Genomic DNA, 15514 nt, shown 5'->3' on the forward strand with positions numbered 1-15514 from the left:
TGCCTACATAAACATGCTTTCCATTCCCTGATTATGAACAGCACAGTGGCACCCATACAAGTGACCTTTTCAAATGGGTAGGAACTTTACAAAGGTTCACACTGTTTAAAAGATATCTCACAAGTAAAAACAAAGTTTTAAAAAAATCATGTATCGAGAGAATATATGGATTGTGCACTCATATTAAAGCTTTCTAGATCTGATACACTGTAGTGTGATATTCTTGTGGAAACACTGTGGATGTGATACACTATAGTGTTGTATTCCTGTAGTGATAGTCTGGGTGCCATACATTATAGTGTGTTACTTCCATAGACATTGTGTGAGATACTATAATGCAGGATTCTTACCAGAGCTTAGTCTGGAGCCAATTTGCTGTATTTTGGGAGCCTCCTTTGAAGTTACGAAATTACCCCTGTTCTCCATGGTATGGTTCTCTCCCCTCCCCCGTGCCCTTAGTCCCCCACCCCCCTCATGTCAGTCTCTCTTTCTCCTGGGCATTCATTTTTCAGTAGCGTGGCTCTCTTGTGTCTTGTTCTGGGATTGGTGGGTCAGGAGAGTCAGGACATGTAAGCGGTAACTCACGGCGTCCCAGAGGTACAGGGCTGTCTGGGGGGGGGGGGGGGGGGGGAGACATCCATGTGCCTGGGTCATGCACAGCCCCGTGAGTGTGTGTTGTGAAGTGAGGTGGATAGGGTGGCGCTACCCACGGGGTTTGCTGAAAAAGTGGTCACCTTTCGCCCAAGGAGAAATGATCTGCAGTTCAACCATTCTTTCTGTATGACAGGAATCCCAGGGCACTTGGAAGGGGTGCGGATGGGAAAAGCATCTGTCCTGAAGCAGTCTTCCACTGCGCTATGTAAACGTTTCGCATTCATCTCCTGGCGCCTTCCTGGGGACGCTCTGCCTCTCGTGAGGGTTTCAAGATACTTGCAGTTTCACCCTTCACTCAAGCGGCTGACTTTCCCTCCCCCCACCCTGCAGACATTACTGAGATGGGTACTGGTGGACCAGATGATGTATAAGATCCTGAGACACATCTGCATTTTTCTGGGCCGCATCCCAGCACCCTGTGGACCCGCCGATACCAAGACCTTCTTGCGCGTGTGGCATTATAATAAGAGATACCAGATGATTGCATTGGGGACAAGCTGGGCACATCCTGGCCATCCCCCCGAGTCATCTGGTTGCCTAATGTGCATTGATACAAAAGATCATAGCTCCCCCCACGCTTACACCCGTCTGCATTACACAGGTGTGGTTTTCCTGTTCAACGTGTTGGTGTTGGAGCTATCCTTCCCTAGGGTCCCTGTGTTGGAACCAGGCCCTGTGACAGTCACCGTGACCCCGGGCTCCTTTGGGAAGCAATTATGGGGCTGTAGAAAGCTGTGGTCTCCCCCAGTAGCCCCACTGGCTCCAACTACCGCTGCCCCACTGCTGCTCCTCCGAGGCTCCGTGTTGTAGAGGCCACCAACGTTGGCCTTGGATGGATCCCGGGATAGGGTGTACATGGAGATGTCGGTGGAAGGCGCTCCCTTGATGCCAAGTGGGGAAGCGTCCTGGGACTGCGAGGGCTCAGTGGAGCGTGAGCTGGAGCGAGACCGCCGGCGGTAGCGGAAGCGGTAGCTGGGTAGGCGCAGGATGGCGGAGGGGTTCTTGATAAGATCTGTACGTGATTTGCAGTGCGCCTCCCTGTTCTTCTCGATGTAAATATTGACAGCGAGCACGCCAATCATCTCCGCCAGGATGAAAGAAAGACCTCCAAAATAGAAAGACCAGCCATAGGAGTAGTAACTCTTCTTCTCGTCATCCCGACGGGCACCTGGATCCCCTGTGTTTGACGAAATGTACACAATCACGCCAATGATGTTGCTCAGACCTGCAAAAGACAAAGACAGGTAGGAGGCTATGAGGCTTTACTTTATTTTGGACCCACTGGAGATCCTCTAGGATCTGTGGTTTCTTCTCTGTGTAGGGTACCACAAAAAGGGGCCTATGTGGGCCCTTAGGCCTCAGGATGCGCAGAGGGTTACTGAAGAGTCACACATATGCCTCTCCTCCTGCAAGGTAAGGCAATATTGAGGATGAGAGAGGTCTAATTCTTTATTACACAGAAACAGAGAAAATGATGAGACATAAAGACCATATGGTCTATCAATCTATCCATCCACACCAACTCCTAATCTCTACTATCCCTTCCTCTCGATCAGAGATCTTCTGTACATAAAAACATAGAAAATGACACAAAGACCATACGGCTTCTCCAGTCTGTCCATCCACCCACATCAACAACTAATCTCTACAACTCACCCCCCCCCCCCCCCAAGATCCTCTGTACATAGAAACATAGAAAATGATGCAGATAAAGACCATACGGCCTATCCAGTTTGTCCATCTACACCAACTACTAATCTCTACAATCCCTTCCTCTCTCTCAGAAATCCTCAGTGCTTGTCCCATGCTTTCTTGAGGTCAGAAGTTTTATTTCCACCACCTCCTTCGGGAGGCCATTCTACGCATCCACCATCCTTTCCCACTAGGGTAAACCCTCTTCGTGGGTCACGCACCAGAGCAGGTGGTGGAAATTTCCCCCCAGAAGCAGCCACTAAACCAATGGGGTGGGGGCGGTGGGTTAAACCCATCTTCTAGTCCAGAACGAGCTAGAAGACCAGCTCTGAATTTCTAACTCGCAGTTTAATGTGGGTTAACAACAGCCTCATTTTCAGAAAGGCTCAATCTTGTCCCTTTCTGATTGTATTTTGGGACTCAGTTAATCTCCCCTCCCTCCGCGCCTCCAGTAAGAGCTCAAGAGCTACATATATATTCCAGTATCCTGTTGGGATAAAGGACAAATGGTGGACATGAGGTAAGACCAACGCTATGGATCAACCCATCCTGCAGACTGTGGAGCCAACTGACGGGAGGGGGGGGGGGAGGTGAGGTGGGATTTTGAGAAAAACCAGGTCCTGGTCACAATCCTAGAGTTAGGTAGGGGGTCAGGTTCAATGCTGGTCTAGATTCTCTGAAGTCACAAGCACGTCCCCTTCCCATGGTGGCCACCTCAAGGGAGAGGGAGAAGAGTCCCTACATCCCCTTCCCCCACTGTCCAAGTCATGGCTGCCGGCCTCTATCTCCACTCACCTGCGGCAACAAAGAGGATCCCAGCCCCGAGGATGACATTCCGCCTAGACTTGTAGACACGGCTGGCAGCCACACAGAGACCACCCAGGAGAAGGAGAATGGCGCTTAGGATGGGGAAGATGCTGGAGGCCCGTACCACGCCTAGAGCAGAGAGAGAGAGAGAGAGATTTAGGGCTGTGGGAGGTGTTGATGTGGTCTATACTTGGTTATCCTTGGTCTGTAAACTTAATTTTGGGTTTTCTGGTTAGATTTGGAAGGGGTGGGCATGTGACATTGATATGATGAGTTCTATATATGGAACCCTTGGATGATCCTTATATTGGACTGAGATAAGGTTCTGAGGTGCTCAGATAGATCCTAGAGTTGGGGCCCTTGGTCCATGGAAAAGACTGCTGATTTGTGTTTTATAAAGGGTGGGGGACCCCTCCCTTCCCTGGGGAGATTTGCCTACATGTAGCCTAGTGGTTAGTGCAGTGGACTTTGATCCTGGGGAACTGAGTTCCATTCCCACTGCAGCTCCTCATGACTCTGGGCAAGTCACTTAACCCTCCACTGCCCCTGGTACAAAATAAGTACCTGAATATATGTAAACTGCTTTGAATGTAGTTGCAAAAACCTCAGAAAGGCAGTATATCAAGTCCCATTTCCCTTTCCTAGGCTGATTCAAGCACCTTCGCCCCTCCTCACATGGACCTGCCCCCATTATGTGGGCTTGTCACAAGGACCCATACCGTGAGATCAGCCCCTATATCTGGTCTTTTCACGGGGACCTTCTGTCCCTCAGGGCTGAATCCCAGGGATCCCGGAACCCTCTGGTGTGAGACCCATCCATGTTATCCAGCGACCCACCTCCCTCTGGGGCTGAGATGCACCCTGTTATGTGGGCTGTATCACAGTGACATGGGGTTCCCCAGCCCTAAGATTTGCCTGTGTTTTCTGGACATATCACGGCTGTCCTTCCCCCTGAAGCTGAGACCCACCTAGGATGTCTGGGTTGCAGCAGCGGTGATTTATACCCCCAGATGTTCCCCCACCATCACATACCCAGATGGGATGGCACCACAGTTCATAAACACTGACTTTCGCAGCAGGGTAGCTGCCCCTAGAGACCAGCTCTGCCAAATGGTAAATCCATCCATACAATACTGCTAAAAATACCAGATAATTAGGTACTTACGTAAGAGATATTCTGCACTGTCGTGATCATAATCTGTATCTTCAGGAAAGTGGTTTATTTTTACACACACACCCCTCTTCAAACCTGAGAAAACACAAACACACACATTAAAAAAAAGCAGCAATTATACATTTGAAAAAATGTTTCAACTTGTCTAAAAATTTCAGATGGCTTAATAATACCCAGTGTTGAAACTTCCTCACGGCAGTGCCCCTGAGATCTCTGGCAATGTGACCTTCCTCTCGGCAGTGCCCAGTGGCATCCCCAGGAAAGACTGAAGAAACCTCTCTGGCTAAAGAAATGCTCATCTTTAGCGGAACATGAGTCTCTGGGGCTTGCACTCTGCAGGAGGGAAGTCTCACAGCTGCTGTCTCTGCTAGAGTTGCCACCTAGCCTCCATCTATGCAGGGAGTTGGAGCTGTGATTTTATTTTAATTTACTTTTTATGGGAAACCCATGGGAAGAACTACTTCCCACACACATTGAAAGAAAAATCAGGACCAGATCAGCCAGTTTGGTTGACCTGGAGTGAGGTCACAAAGAAAGAGAGCTCCCTTCCCTTTCACTTCAAGTACCACCATGTGCTCAAGCCCTCCCTTCTTCCCCTCCCACCAATTCCCACAGTCCTCCCACCAGCAGCTGATAAAGGACATAGTCACTGACCCTCAAGACAGCAGATTCTCCAAAGGCCGGAATGTGTGAGGCCACCAGGGTCTTTCTTGTCTTTGTGCAATGCCTCTTCGCTGGAGATATTGGTGGTGTTACAGATGAAGGCCCGGGCATAGAGCCAGTAATCCGTGCCTATGGCGATGGTCATGAGGCCGAAGGCCGCAAAAGCCCCCACCGTTGTAAGAAGGATCTGGACACCCTTCTCACACCACACCATCCTCTCCTCAGTCCACTTCTTCCAGGACTCCAGGGTTGCAGACCTCGAAAGAGGGTGGGACGTGAATATGAGAAATGGAATATGCAAGGGTCTTCCTTGCTGTCTCACCCCCTATTGCCACTTCCTTTCCCCAAATGAGGCTGTGGTGTTCTGCTAGCCACGCGGCGGAGGATGAGGATGGTGATCCGTCTGCTCAAGGGATGATGCTCTATTGATCTCTCACTGGCTCTTAAGCCAGGCTGTTGACATCTGACATCTGAGACAACCTGCAGGAAGAAAAGAATCGATCATTTGAAAAGTACTAATATACGGAATCAAATGACACAATGTGGAAAAGGTTGTAGGGATGTGCATTTGTTTGAAATGACACAGGAAATGTCAACAGCATAACCTATGTCATTTCATGTCATTGGCAAAAGAAAACGAGCAGAAAAAAGGCATAACATTTTATGTTTTTGTTTCCTATCAATAACTCGTGCTCTTCTGAAACAACGCACACTCTTTCCCGATAGTGCGCATATTACCAAGAGTATGTGCTCTTTCAGATGGGCATGCACTAGTAATGACAACACAAAGGGAACAAAACAAATGAAATGCACATTCCCTGAAATGACGTGAAACAAACATTTTCTGGTTGCACACTCCTAAATGTCCATATTTGGCAGGCTTGGTGAGGGAGAACTGGGCAATGGGGCCTTCAGAACATAGAACCAGGGGTCAGGAGAACTTCTGGGATTTGGGAGTTCTAATCCCTGCTTTTTCAATGTTCCCTTGGCCAATAATAATGGGGAAATTTGCAACCTGTTTGTCACACCCAAGTTTACAGGACTAATAACTGCTAACGCATCTGTTCTCCAGAATCCTGTGCAATCCAAACCCTTTTAAATCACAGGCTTAGTTAAGTGGGGATTTTCTAGCTTGTACCTTTAAAATCATTGTTCATGCTTCCCTGAGACTCTGTGTGTGTGTGGGGGGGGGAGCTGACTTTTACCTCTAACCTATTTCCCATGCTCCCAGCAGCTTTCAAAGCAGGCTGATTTGCTGACCCAGGGGTCCCCCACACACCCCCAGATTTTAAGCTTTTAATGTTAACATGCACTGAAAAGAAGCCAAAACTTCATTGTGCTTTCTCTTGGGACACAGCTGTCAAGCTGTGGTCCTATTTCTATTTCAAGTAGCCAACAGGTTTTTTTTCGGGGGGGGGGGGGGGGGAGGCGTGGCTTATTTTAAATACATGATCCAATCATAATGCACAAGTTCAATAAGAGCCTCTCATTTTATTTCTTTCTGCGTCACTCTGATGCGTGTAAAACATGGATACAGCATGGACAGCTGAAAAGCAGATCTTCATCAGAGCCCCATGCAGGAGTCACACTGATATGCCTAAAGCATGAACACAGCACAGACAGATGAAAAGCAGATCTTCATCACATCCCTATATACATGTAACGTGTGAATACAGCACAGTCAAGTGAAGAGCAGATCTTCATCAAAGCCTTATGCAGGCATCACACATACACTTAAAGCATGAATACAGCACAAACAGATGAATAGCAGATTTTTATCAGAACCTCATGCAGGCATCAAACTGATGCATCTAAAGCATGACTACAACACATACAGATGAAAAACAGCTCTTTAAAAAAAAGCCTCATGCAGACATCAAACTGATACACCTAAAGCATGAACACAGCACAGACAGATGAGGAGTGGATTTTCATCAAAATTCCCTGCAAGCGTTACACTGATACATGCAAGAACAAATATGATATAGAAATCTGAAGCAGAGTCAGGGGAAGGCCAGTGTTTTGACATTGATAAAAGCTAGATTCCATGTTATTCCTATATACTTTGGAGAATTACAGATAAAAAGAAAAATTGTGAAGACCTGGGAATGAGACTAGGAGAAGGCCTGGGTGACGTGAACATTAGCAGGAAACGATTTCTGATCTGCATGCAGCGTTCCAGTGCTTTGATGAACGATGGAGACGTGATGAGAGTTGGGGTAGAGAATTGGGGAGCAGGTGCCCTTTTAAATGCCCACTTCGGCATCTGAACGAAACTTGACTTGAGCTACCAGTAAGGTGGTATAAGCTAAATCCAGATCAACAGACAAAATGTGTGGTGAAGGGGTAGCTAAGTGTGGGGTCAGCCCCTGAACACTCTTCCAGATATACCATTACTGCTCAAATAAACCACTAGGGCTTTGTCCCCCTTGCCTGCCTGCCCTGTTCACCTTTTTTATTGATCAGTTAGAACCTCTGTGACAATTGGATTCAGGACCCCTTCTAATCCCCAGGCTACACCCAGCCTGTACAGACTTTTACAGGGGCTTCACCTGTTGGGACACTACAGAGATTCAGTTCATCCCTGGCTCCATGCCTGCTGAATCCTTGGGATACAGCCCCCCCCCCCCCCCACCCAGGATCAGAGAAGAACCTAGGTGTCTCAGGCTCCAGATATGAGGGACATCACCACCCCAAGATATGCACATGGAGGGGCACGGACAGTGGTAGATTCTTGCATGAAACACAGTGATACCCCCCACCCCCACCCAGCAACACCACCACCGGTTGCACAATTCCCAGGCATTACTTCCGGGAAGCACTCAACGCTCTTCTGGACACAAACATGCATACACACAACACAAAGATAACACAAGTCCAACGTACACACAATGAATTACCTAACACTACTCCTTTACCAAAGAATAGATGCAAGTGAAACCTTCCTTGTCTCTCTCTGATATATTTAAGCCCCGCCCTCTCTGCATTTGCTAGATTGTCCTTATGGTATTTTCAGCCTCTTCACTCTGCAGTTTTCTGGAGTCTCCCTCTGGTATTTTCAGTCCCTGTGCTCTCTGCATGTTCCTGCAACCTCCTCAGGTATTTTCAGCCCCTGCACTCTCTGTATTTTGCTGGAGATTCATCTGGGATTTTCAGTGCTTGCACTCTTAATTTTGCTGGAGTTTCCTCTGGTATTTTCAAGCTCTGTAATCTCTGGTATTTTCAGTCCCCGCACTTTCTGTAGCTTGCTGGAGTCTCCTCAGGTATTTTCAGCCCCTGCACTCTCTGTATTTTGCTGGAGACTCGTCTGGTATTTTCAGTGCTTGCACTCTTAATTTTGCTGGAGTTTCCTCTGGTATTTTCAGTCCCTGCACTTTCTGTATCTTGCTAGAGTCTCCACTACTATTTTCAGCTCCTGCAGTAGCCTCCAACTGGTCCTATCCTTTGTAATCCACGTGTACTCCTATTGTATACAGACATTATCAAACTGATAAGTCTTCCTTTCTGTTTGTGACTGTAACTTAATTAAATCTGCTTTAGATGACTTATAACAGTCTAGAACAAATCACTATATGTTACTACCTTTTGTCTGTATTCTGTATCTCTGACCCACCAGGCCAGGCTGCCGAATAGGAAGCCATTTGTCAGAGTGGACTCAAGGGGGTCATTGGAGAGGTAAGGAATGTCACCACCCTCACCATGTTGTTTACTGTGTCTTTCCCTTTCCATCCTTCTACCTCCCAGGTCCCAATTCCCCCTGTTATCTATTCTCTTCTTGAGTAAACTGTTTGGATGGACCTGTCTGTCTGTCTTGAACAGGCTGAGATTGATAGTATGGTTACTTGTCATAAAATACATTTTCTAGTGGTCCATCGGCCACCTGAATTGAAAAGGTACTTTCCTGATGAAGATCTACTTTTTTCAGCTGACTGTGCAGTACTCACTCTTTACATATGTCAGTGTGACACCTGCCTGGGACTCTGCTGAAGGTGCGCTCTTCAGTTGTCTGTGCTGTATTCATGCTTTAGGTGTATCAGTGTGACATCTGCCTGGGTCTCTGATGAAGGTCAGCTTTTCAGCTGTCTGTGCTGTATTCGTGCTTTAAGTGTATCAGAGTGATGTCTGCATGGGGTTCTGATAAAGGTAAGCTATTCAGCTGTCTGTACTGTACTTATGCTTTCGGTGTATCCATGTGTCTCCTGCATGGGATTTTGAAGAAGATCTGCTCTCTGTGCTGTATTCATCTGTCACTTGCAGCACTGGTGGTAGTTAAGGCACGTACCTGGGTCTGTTTCTACACGTATGTCATAATGGGTTTTGGGGTTTTTGTGATGCGAGCTCTAGCGATGACAACGCTCTCTTAAAATGAATGAATGGGGGAGTGCAGGAAAAGAGAAGACAGGGCTTTAGAGACAGCAGGCTGTACTTTCCCCCCCTGCACCCAACTCTTCTTAGTCTACTTTCAAGCACATCTGTGAGCGTGCCATCGCGAGACAGCGGCCTGCAACAGCTGGAAGGAAACAGACACGGTGTAACGCTTGCGTCTGACTGGCAGAGTGACGGGGATTCGGCTGTAAAGGTGCAGAGAAAGTGCAGCCGAAATGCATCGCTGTAGCTGCTTTACCCACCCTCAACACAGACCCCATCAAATTTCAAAATCATATTTATATCTGTCTATCTCTATATAAAGAGATCGAGACAGCGAGAAATCCAGATGTGGCGTGGCCACGGATTATTCTGACTGGTGACATCTGCCTGGCGGTTTGCAAAACTGGCATCAAATATTGAAGGGCTGGGGGAGAGGTGGGGGGGGACGGCGAGCTGGATCGTTCTTTCATCTTCTCTCCCCCTCCCCCACCCCAACACCCACATTTCTTTCTTTTCTGCATAAAGAACACAAGATACACTTATTTAATCAACTGGACAGAATTTGAGGAAGCTGAGTGGGTGGGTGGGGGAAGCAGGACGTTGCCCACAGAGGTTCCTGCTGGGTGGGGGGAGGGGGATAGAAAGGTGAGAAACCCGCAATGGGGAAAGAAAAAATTATGTTGGTTTTTTTTTTCATAATTGCATTCGGCTGTCTCTTCTTCCTCATTCCTCTCTTTCTCCCCAGTTTCCTCTACTGAAGGAAATGCACATTTCATCTTTTCAGATGAAAATACGGGAGATCTGTTGCATTTTTCTCCCCATTTGTCTGGTTTAAGTGCAAGAAGATATTCAAAGCCGATAACATTTAGAGGCATGATAAGGATTTATATATATATATATATATAAAAATAAAACTGCTTTTATGTCTCACATATATTCTGATTATTATCTATCGTTTATACCATCACGACCTGAGGGAGGAGATTCTGGCCTCCAAATGCTAGTCAAAAATATATTAAGATGATCCAATGCAAAGGTATCACCTTATATATATATATATATATATATATATATATATATATATATATATATATATATATATTTGCCTTTATTTCTATTTATTAACCTTAATGAAGAACAGATATTATATTTCTCTTTCCAGCCACCTATTCATTCTGCTGGTACCACCAGGCAAGAATTTTAAAACATTTGAATCTTACCTGTGCTGTTCATTCGGAGGGCTCCTGCTGGAAAGCGCGTTTCCCCACCCTGGTGACCAGTTCTGTCCAGGGAGAAAACAATTACAATTTTTTTCTTCTTTTGCTCGCCCCCCCCTGCCCCCCAAATTTGATGGAGAATTTATCCGCTTTAAAAAAAAAAAAAATCCACGATATTCACCCTCCCCCCCTCCTCCCCTTCGCGTCCTGGTGGAATGGGGGAGAGCGAAACGGCACTTGATCCCGAGACCCCGGAGAAGGGGCTGGAGGGGGGGCGGATAGGGGAGAGAGGAGGAAGACCGTTTGATTTAGAGTGTTGTGTCACTGGGAGAAACCACCGCTCGAATAATATACCTACCAGAGATGGGGAGGGAGGGAGAGAGAGGCAGGGTGGATGCATGGAGTGTTAGGAGAGGGGGGGAGGGAAGGAGGGAGGGAAAGAGTGAGTGGGAGATCGGAGGACAAAATTCTTCTAGCAAAGGCAGAGAGAAGGCATGAGGGGGGCGCTAGAGAAAGGTGAAAGGAAGGTGAGGAGATGATGGGGTAGTAGATGGAGAAAGGGGGGATAAAGCAGAAAAGGTAGTGAAAGGGGGAGAGAGGAAGAGGGGATTGGAGGGAGGGAAGCATCATATTGAAAGATGGGGAAAATACTGATGGCAGGGATAGAGTGGACCAGTGGAGTGGGATCCTTGGGGGCTAAGAGCGAGCGGTGGGTCTGAGGGTGGGGGGATAAGAAATTACATCAGAGAAAAAATCGCTACCCCACTTCCAAATGGGCTGGGATAGGGATAAGACCCCAAAATCTGCTTCTGGCCTTGCCCTCACCCCTTAGGGTGTCTAGAGGGCTTCACAGGGGGAGGGGATCTTGACCCTCTCACCCACGCTTGGGTGCAGTGGGTTGGGGACCACATCTGCTTGCTCCAGCTCGATCCAGTCCAGGTTTTACCCCACCTTTAAGTCCCCCGTGCTTTTCTTAGGATGGGGAGGGAGAGAGACAGACCAGGACTACAAATCCTTGCATGCAATGGAAGTGTGAGGGGGGTTAAAATACCAGGACTGAATCTGCCTGACCAACTGACATGGAGTGGGATGATAACGCCTCCTCCCCCACCCCTGCTGCTGTCGGCCCGGCTTTCCCCTCAATGAAATTCCAGTTTAACTTGAAAATTGGTGTTTCTCCCTCACTTCCACTGTCTCTCCCCCTCTCCATCTGTCTGTCTCTCTGTTTCTCATGTTAACCCACTCTCTCCCCTTCTCCATCCTTCCCTCTCCCCCCCATCTAGCAGTCTCTTCCTCCCCCCATTCTCTCTCTCTCTGTATGTCTGTCCCCCCCCCCCCCCCAATTCTCTTATTCTCTGGATAATATATGCTCTTCCCATCGCAGGCCGAGCTCCTTGCTGCGTTTCCATGGCAACCTGGAATGCGCTCAGCACCCAGCGCCTGTGCAAAATTGCAGCCTCTTCCCAAGGATAATGCTAGACCAACCTAGAGAGGATTTGTGTAATTCTTAAACAAACAAACAAAAAAAAACTGTTCCTGTACGTAATATGGTGTCCCCCAGCTTCTATGCTGCTGGAGATGACTGAATGGACACCATCACTGGCTAGAAAACAGACAGATTTCTATGGACACACAGGAATCCTGGAGGTCACCTGGAGAGATGGGGCTGGGAAGGACCTTATGGGGATCACCTAGAATCAGAGAAAGATGGGGCTGGGAGGGACCTCAGGAGATCATTTAGAATCAGAGAAAGATGGGGCTGAGCGAGACCTCAGGAGATCATCTAGAATTAGAGAAAGATGGGTATGGAAAGGACCTCAGGGGATCATCTAGAATCAGAGAAAGATGGGGCTGGTAGGGACCACAGGAGATCATCTAGAATCAGAGAAAGATGGGGCTGGTAGGGACCTCAGGAGATCATCTAGAATCAGAGAAAGATGGGGATAGGAAGGACCTCAGGAGATCATCTAGAATCAGAGAAAGATGGGGCTGAGAGAGACCTCAGGAGATCATCTAGAATCAGAGAAAGATGGGGATGGGAGGGACCTCAGGAGACCATTTAGAATCAGAGAAAGATGGGGCTGAGAGAGACCTCAGGAGATCTAGATTCAGAGAAAGATGGGGATGGGAAGGACCTCAGGAGATCATTTAGAATCAGAGAAAGATGGGGCTGAGCGAGACCTCAGGAGACCATCTAGAATTAGAGAAAGATGGGTATGGAAAGGACCTCAGGGGATCATCTAGAATCAGAGAAAGATGTGGCTGGGAGGGACCTCAGGAGATCATTTAGAATCAGAGAAAGATGGGGCTGAGCGAGACCTCAGGAGACCATCTAGAATTAGAGAAAGATGGGTATGGAAAGGACCTCAGGGGATCATCTAGAATCAGAGAAAGATGTGGCTGGGAGGGACCTCAGGAGATCATCTAGAATCAGAGAAAGATGGGGCTGGTAGGGACCTCAGGAGATCATCTAGAATCAGAGAAAGATGGGGATGGGAAAGACCTCAGGGGATCATCTAGAATCAGAGAAAGATGTGGCTGGGAGGGAGCTCAGGAAATCATCTATATTGAGAGAAAGATGGGGCTGGGAGGATCCTTGACAGATTTTCTTATCCATTTCCTGACTGTCTGTAACTAAAACCTCCTTGACAAATAGTTGTGTTTGACCCATCTAAACTTTCCAGTGATGGGCATCCCACATCTTCATTTCATCATTTGACCCAACAGTTAGCTGACCTTCCTTAGTTTCACCTGGGCTTCACCCGCTGCTGTTTAAGGCCATGAGTTTGTATCCCCTATTCCCACCGAAGAGGGGCTGATAATGGACCACAACCCTAACTCTCAATCTATGTGTACGAGATTGTCCTTTCAGGCTCATAGTAATTCCTTGTTCTCTGAAGATATTGGACTTCAGAGCAGTGGTGCAGGGGTTAATAAACAGGGAGAGAGGGGGCTACGGCAACTGAGAAATCTTGAATGAGCGTGACTGTAGCACACAGCATGATGTGATCTGATTGCAGCGTGATTTGTCAGGGGTAGAGATCGTTTTGCAGGACAATATATTCAGGGACACTTGAAAGTCATCCCAGGCCTGTGGGAGCTGGTAATAAGTGTTTGGGGGTGGGGTGGGGTAAAATCTAGAGGACCGTCCTCTCATATCTCCTTCCCTTTATTCTTATACTCGCATACTGCTATGAAGCTGATGTACAATATTGAAATGTACAGGATTAGGTCTCTATGAAAGACCAGGTTTTCCTCCCCCCCCCTCCCCCTTCTCTGGCCGTTGCATGCTGGGCGTTGTAGTTACTGCCATAGAAAAGTTCAGGGACTGCATCACCCAATATGCACTGGGGGAGAAAGCGTAGCAAATGAAAGAGCAGGGCCTGCATCGCCTGGCAACAGCCTTGGGAAGAGAGATACTGCAAATGGCCACCAAGGGACATAAGTGAAGCTGTAGGTTTTTACAGCACACAGAGTGTGACATGACATGAGCAATAAAACAGTAAAATTCCTCACTCTAATATGAGGCCCACACCTGTAAGTGAGGCAGATCACAAGGGTTTTGTAATTGAATCCCCCCTCCTCGTTCCCCCCCCAGTCCTATCCCTCTGCAAAAGTGTTGAGGGGCTAGGTCTGTGATGATTCAAGGCTGGTAAAAGCCCACACTGCATGAACTGAGGAGGAAAATCTACAGAGGGTTTTGGTGTTTCCTGTAGGCCAAGGTTCTGAAGAGGGAAGTGATCTGAAGGAAAAGACCCCCCACCCCAGTGCGTTTTTTTCTAGCGAAAAAGGTGCTGGTACTCAACTGTGAGGCCACCCTTCAGGGGTGGGGTGATCACTGAGGGACCCACCCTACAATAGCCAGGACCCCTGTAACCAGTCACAGAATCTATGGCAAGGCAGAATTGGTGTGTAGAGACTGAGCTCTTTCATTAAAACTTGGGGACCATGGGTCAATTTTAGCAGACAGTAGAAAAGGTGTCGGTATTCAGTACCCCCTCAAAAAAATCCCTGCCCTTCCCCCTCCAATTATCCCATTCTCTCACCCTATATTTTTTGAATGGGAGTGGCAAAAGCAGAGCTGCCAAGATACCCAATTCCAGGTTGGAGTTTTTTTTTAGCCAGGCCTTGGTTTTGAACTTACAATCATCTCAAAGCAGTGTGGGAGTTGTAGTGCCTGACCCTGCCCATGTGAAATCAATGCTGCAAGTCCCATAATGCACCAAGATGGGCTAGTCAGACGTCCAGGACTGTGCCGAAATCTCCAGCCTGAAACTGGGTAACTTGGCATCTCCGCAAAAGGGGGATCTTGTGAGTAGACCTTCTAACAGGGTGCCACCCAAGTCAACTGAACAATCCCGGTTGCTACTTCAACTAGGAGGCGGGACTGGTGGTTGGGAGGCGGGGATAGTGCTGGGCAGACTTATAGTCTGTGCCAGTCTGCCAGAGCCGGTGGTGGGAGACGGGACTGGTGGTTGGGAGGCGGGGATAGTGCTAGGCAGACTTATACGGTCTGTGCCAGAGCCGGTGGCGGGGCTGGTGGTTGGGAGGCGGGGATAGTGCTAGGCAGACTTATACGGTCTGTGCCAGAGCCGGTGGTTGGAAGGCGGGGCTGGTGGTTGGGAGGCGGGGATAGTGCTGGGCAGACTTATATGGTCTGTGCCCTGAAGAGGACAGGTACAAATCAAGGTAGGGTATACACAAAAAGTAGCACATATGAATTTATCTTGTTGGGCAGACTGGATGGACCGTGCAGGTCTTTTTCTGCCGTCATCTACTACGTTACTATGTTACTATGTATCTCGGCTGGATATTAGCACATACCGGCTGTGTCATGCAACATAGCCAGTTAACGCCAATATTCATAAGTTTAGCAGCCAGACAGAGCCGTGTAAATAGTCACTATAACTTAAGCCAGTCATCCAATCAACACAGTGGC

At 47.9% G+C, this 15514-nt stretch overlaps 2 protein-coding genes across 3 annotated transcripts in view; both read right to left on the reverse strand.

The window, feature by feature from the left end:
• The window catches only part of LOC115466521 (sulfotransferase family cytosolic 2B member 1-like), a 1032539-nt gene that overhangs the window by 618706 nt on the left and 398319 nt on the right, over window positions 1-15514 (reverse strand). The gene's annotated exons all lie outside the window — the stretch shown is intronic.
• On the reverse strand, window positions 573-10646 carry CACNG8 (calcium voltage-gated channel auxiliary subunit gamma 8). Of its 2 annotated transcripts, XM_030197788.1 has the most exons (6): window positions 10579-10646; window positions 4982-5470; window positions 4319-4402; window positions 3142-3282; window positions 1451-1879; window positions 573-1396 (listed from the first exon to the last, which is right to left on the reverse strand). In XM_030197788.1, the coding sequence occupies exons 2-6, from the start codon at window positions 5202-5204 to the stop codon at window positions 1248-1250; spliced, it is 1026 nt and encodes a 341-aa protein (XP_030053648.1). In that variant the 5' UTR covers window positions 5205-5470; window positions 10579-10646; the 3' UTR covers window positions 573-1247. The 2 variants fall into 2 exon arrangements, with proteins under 2 accessions (XP_030053648.1, XP_030053647.1); XM_030197787.1 differs by having other exon boundaries at window positions 573-1879.

Source organism: Microcaecilia unicolor, chromosome 3 (genome assembly GCF_901765095.1).
Source record: "Microcaecilia unicolor chromosome 3, aMicUni1.1, whole genome shotgun sequence".
NCBI classification, from domain to species: domain Eukaryota; kingdom Metazoa; phylum Chordata; class Amphibia; order Gymnophiona; family Siphonopidae; genus Microcaecilia; species Microcaecilia unicolor.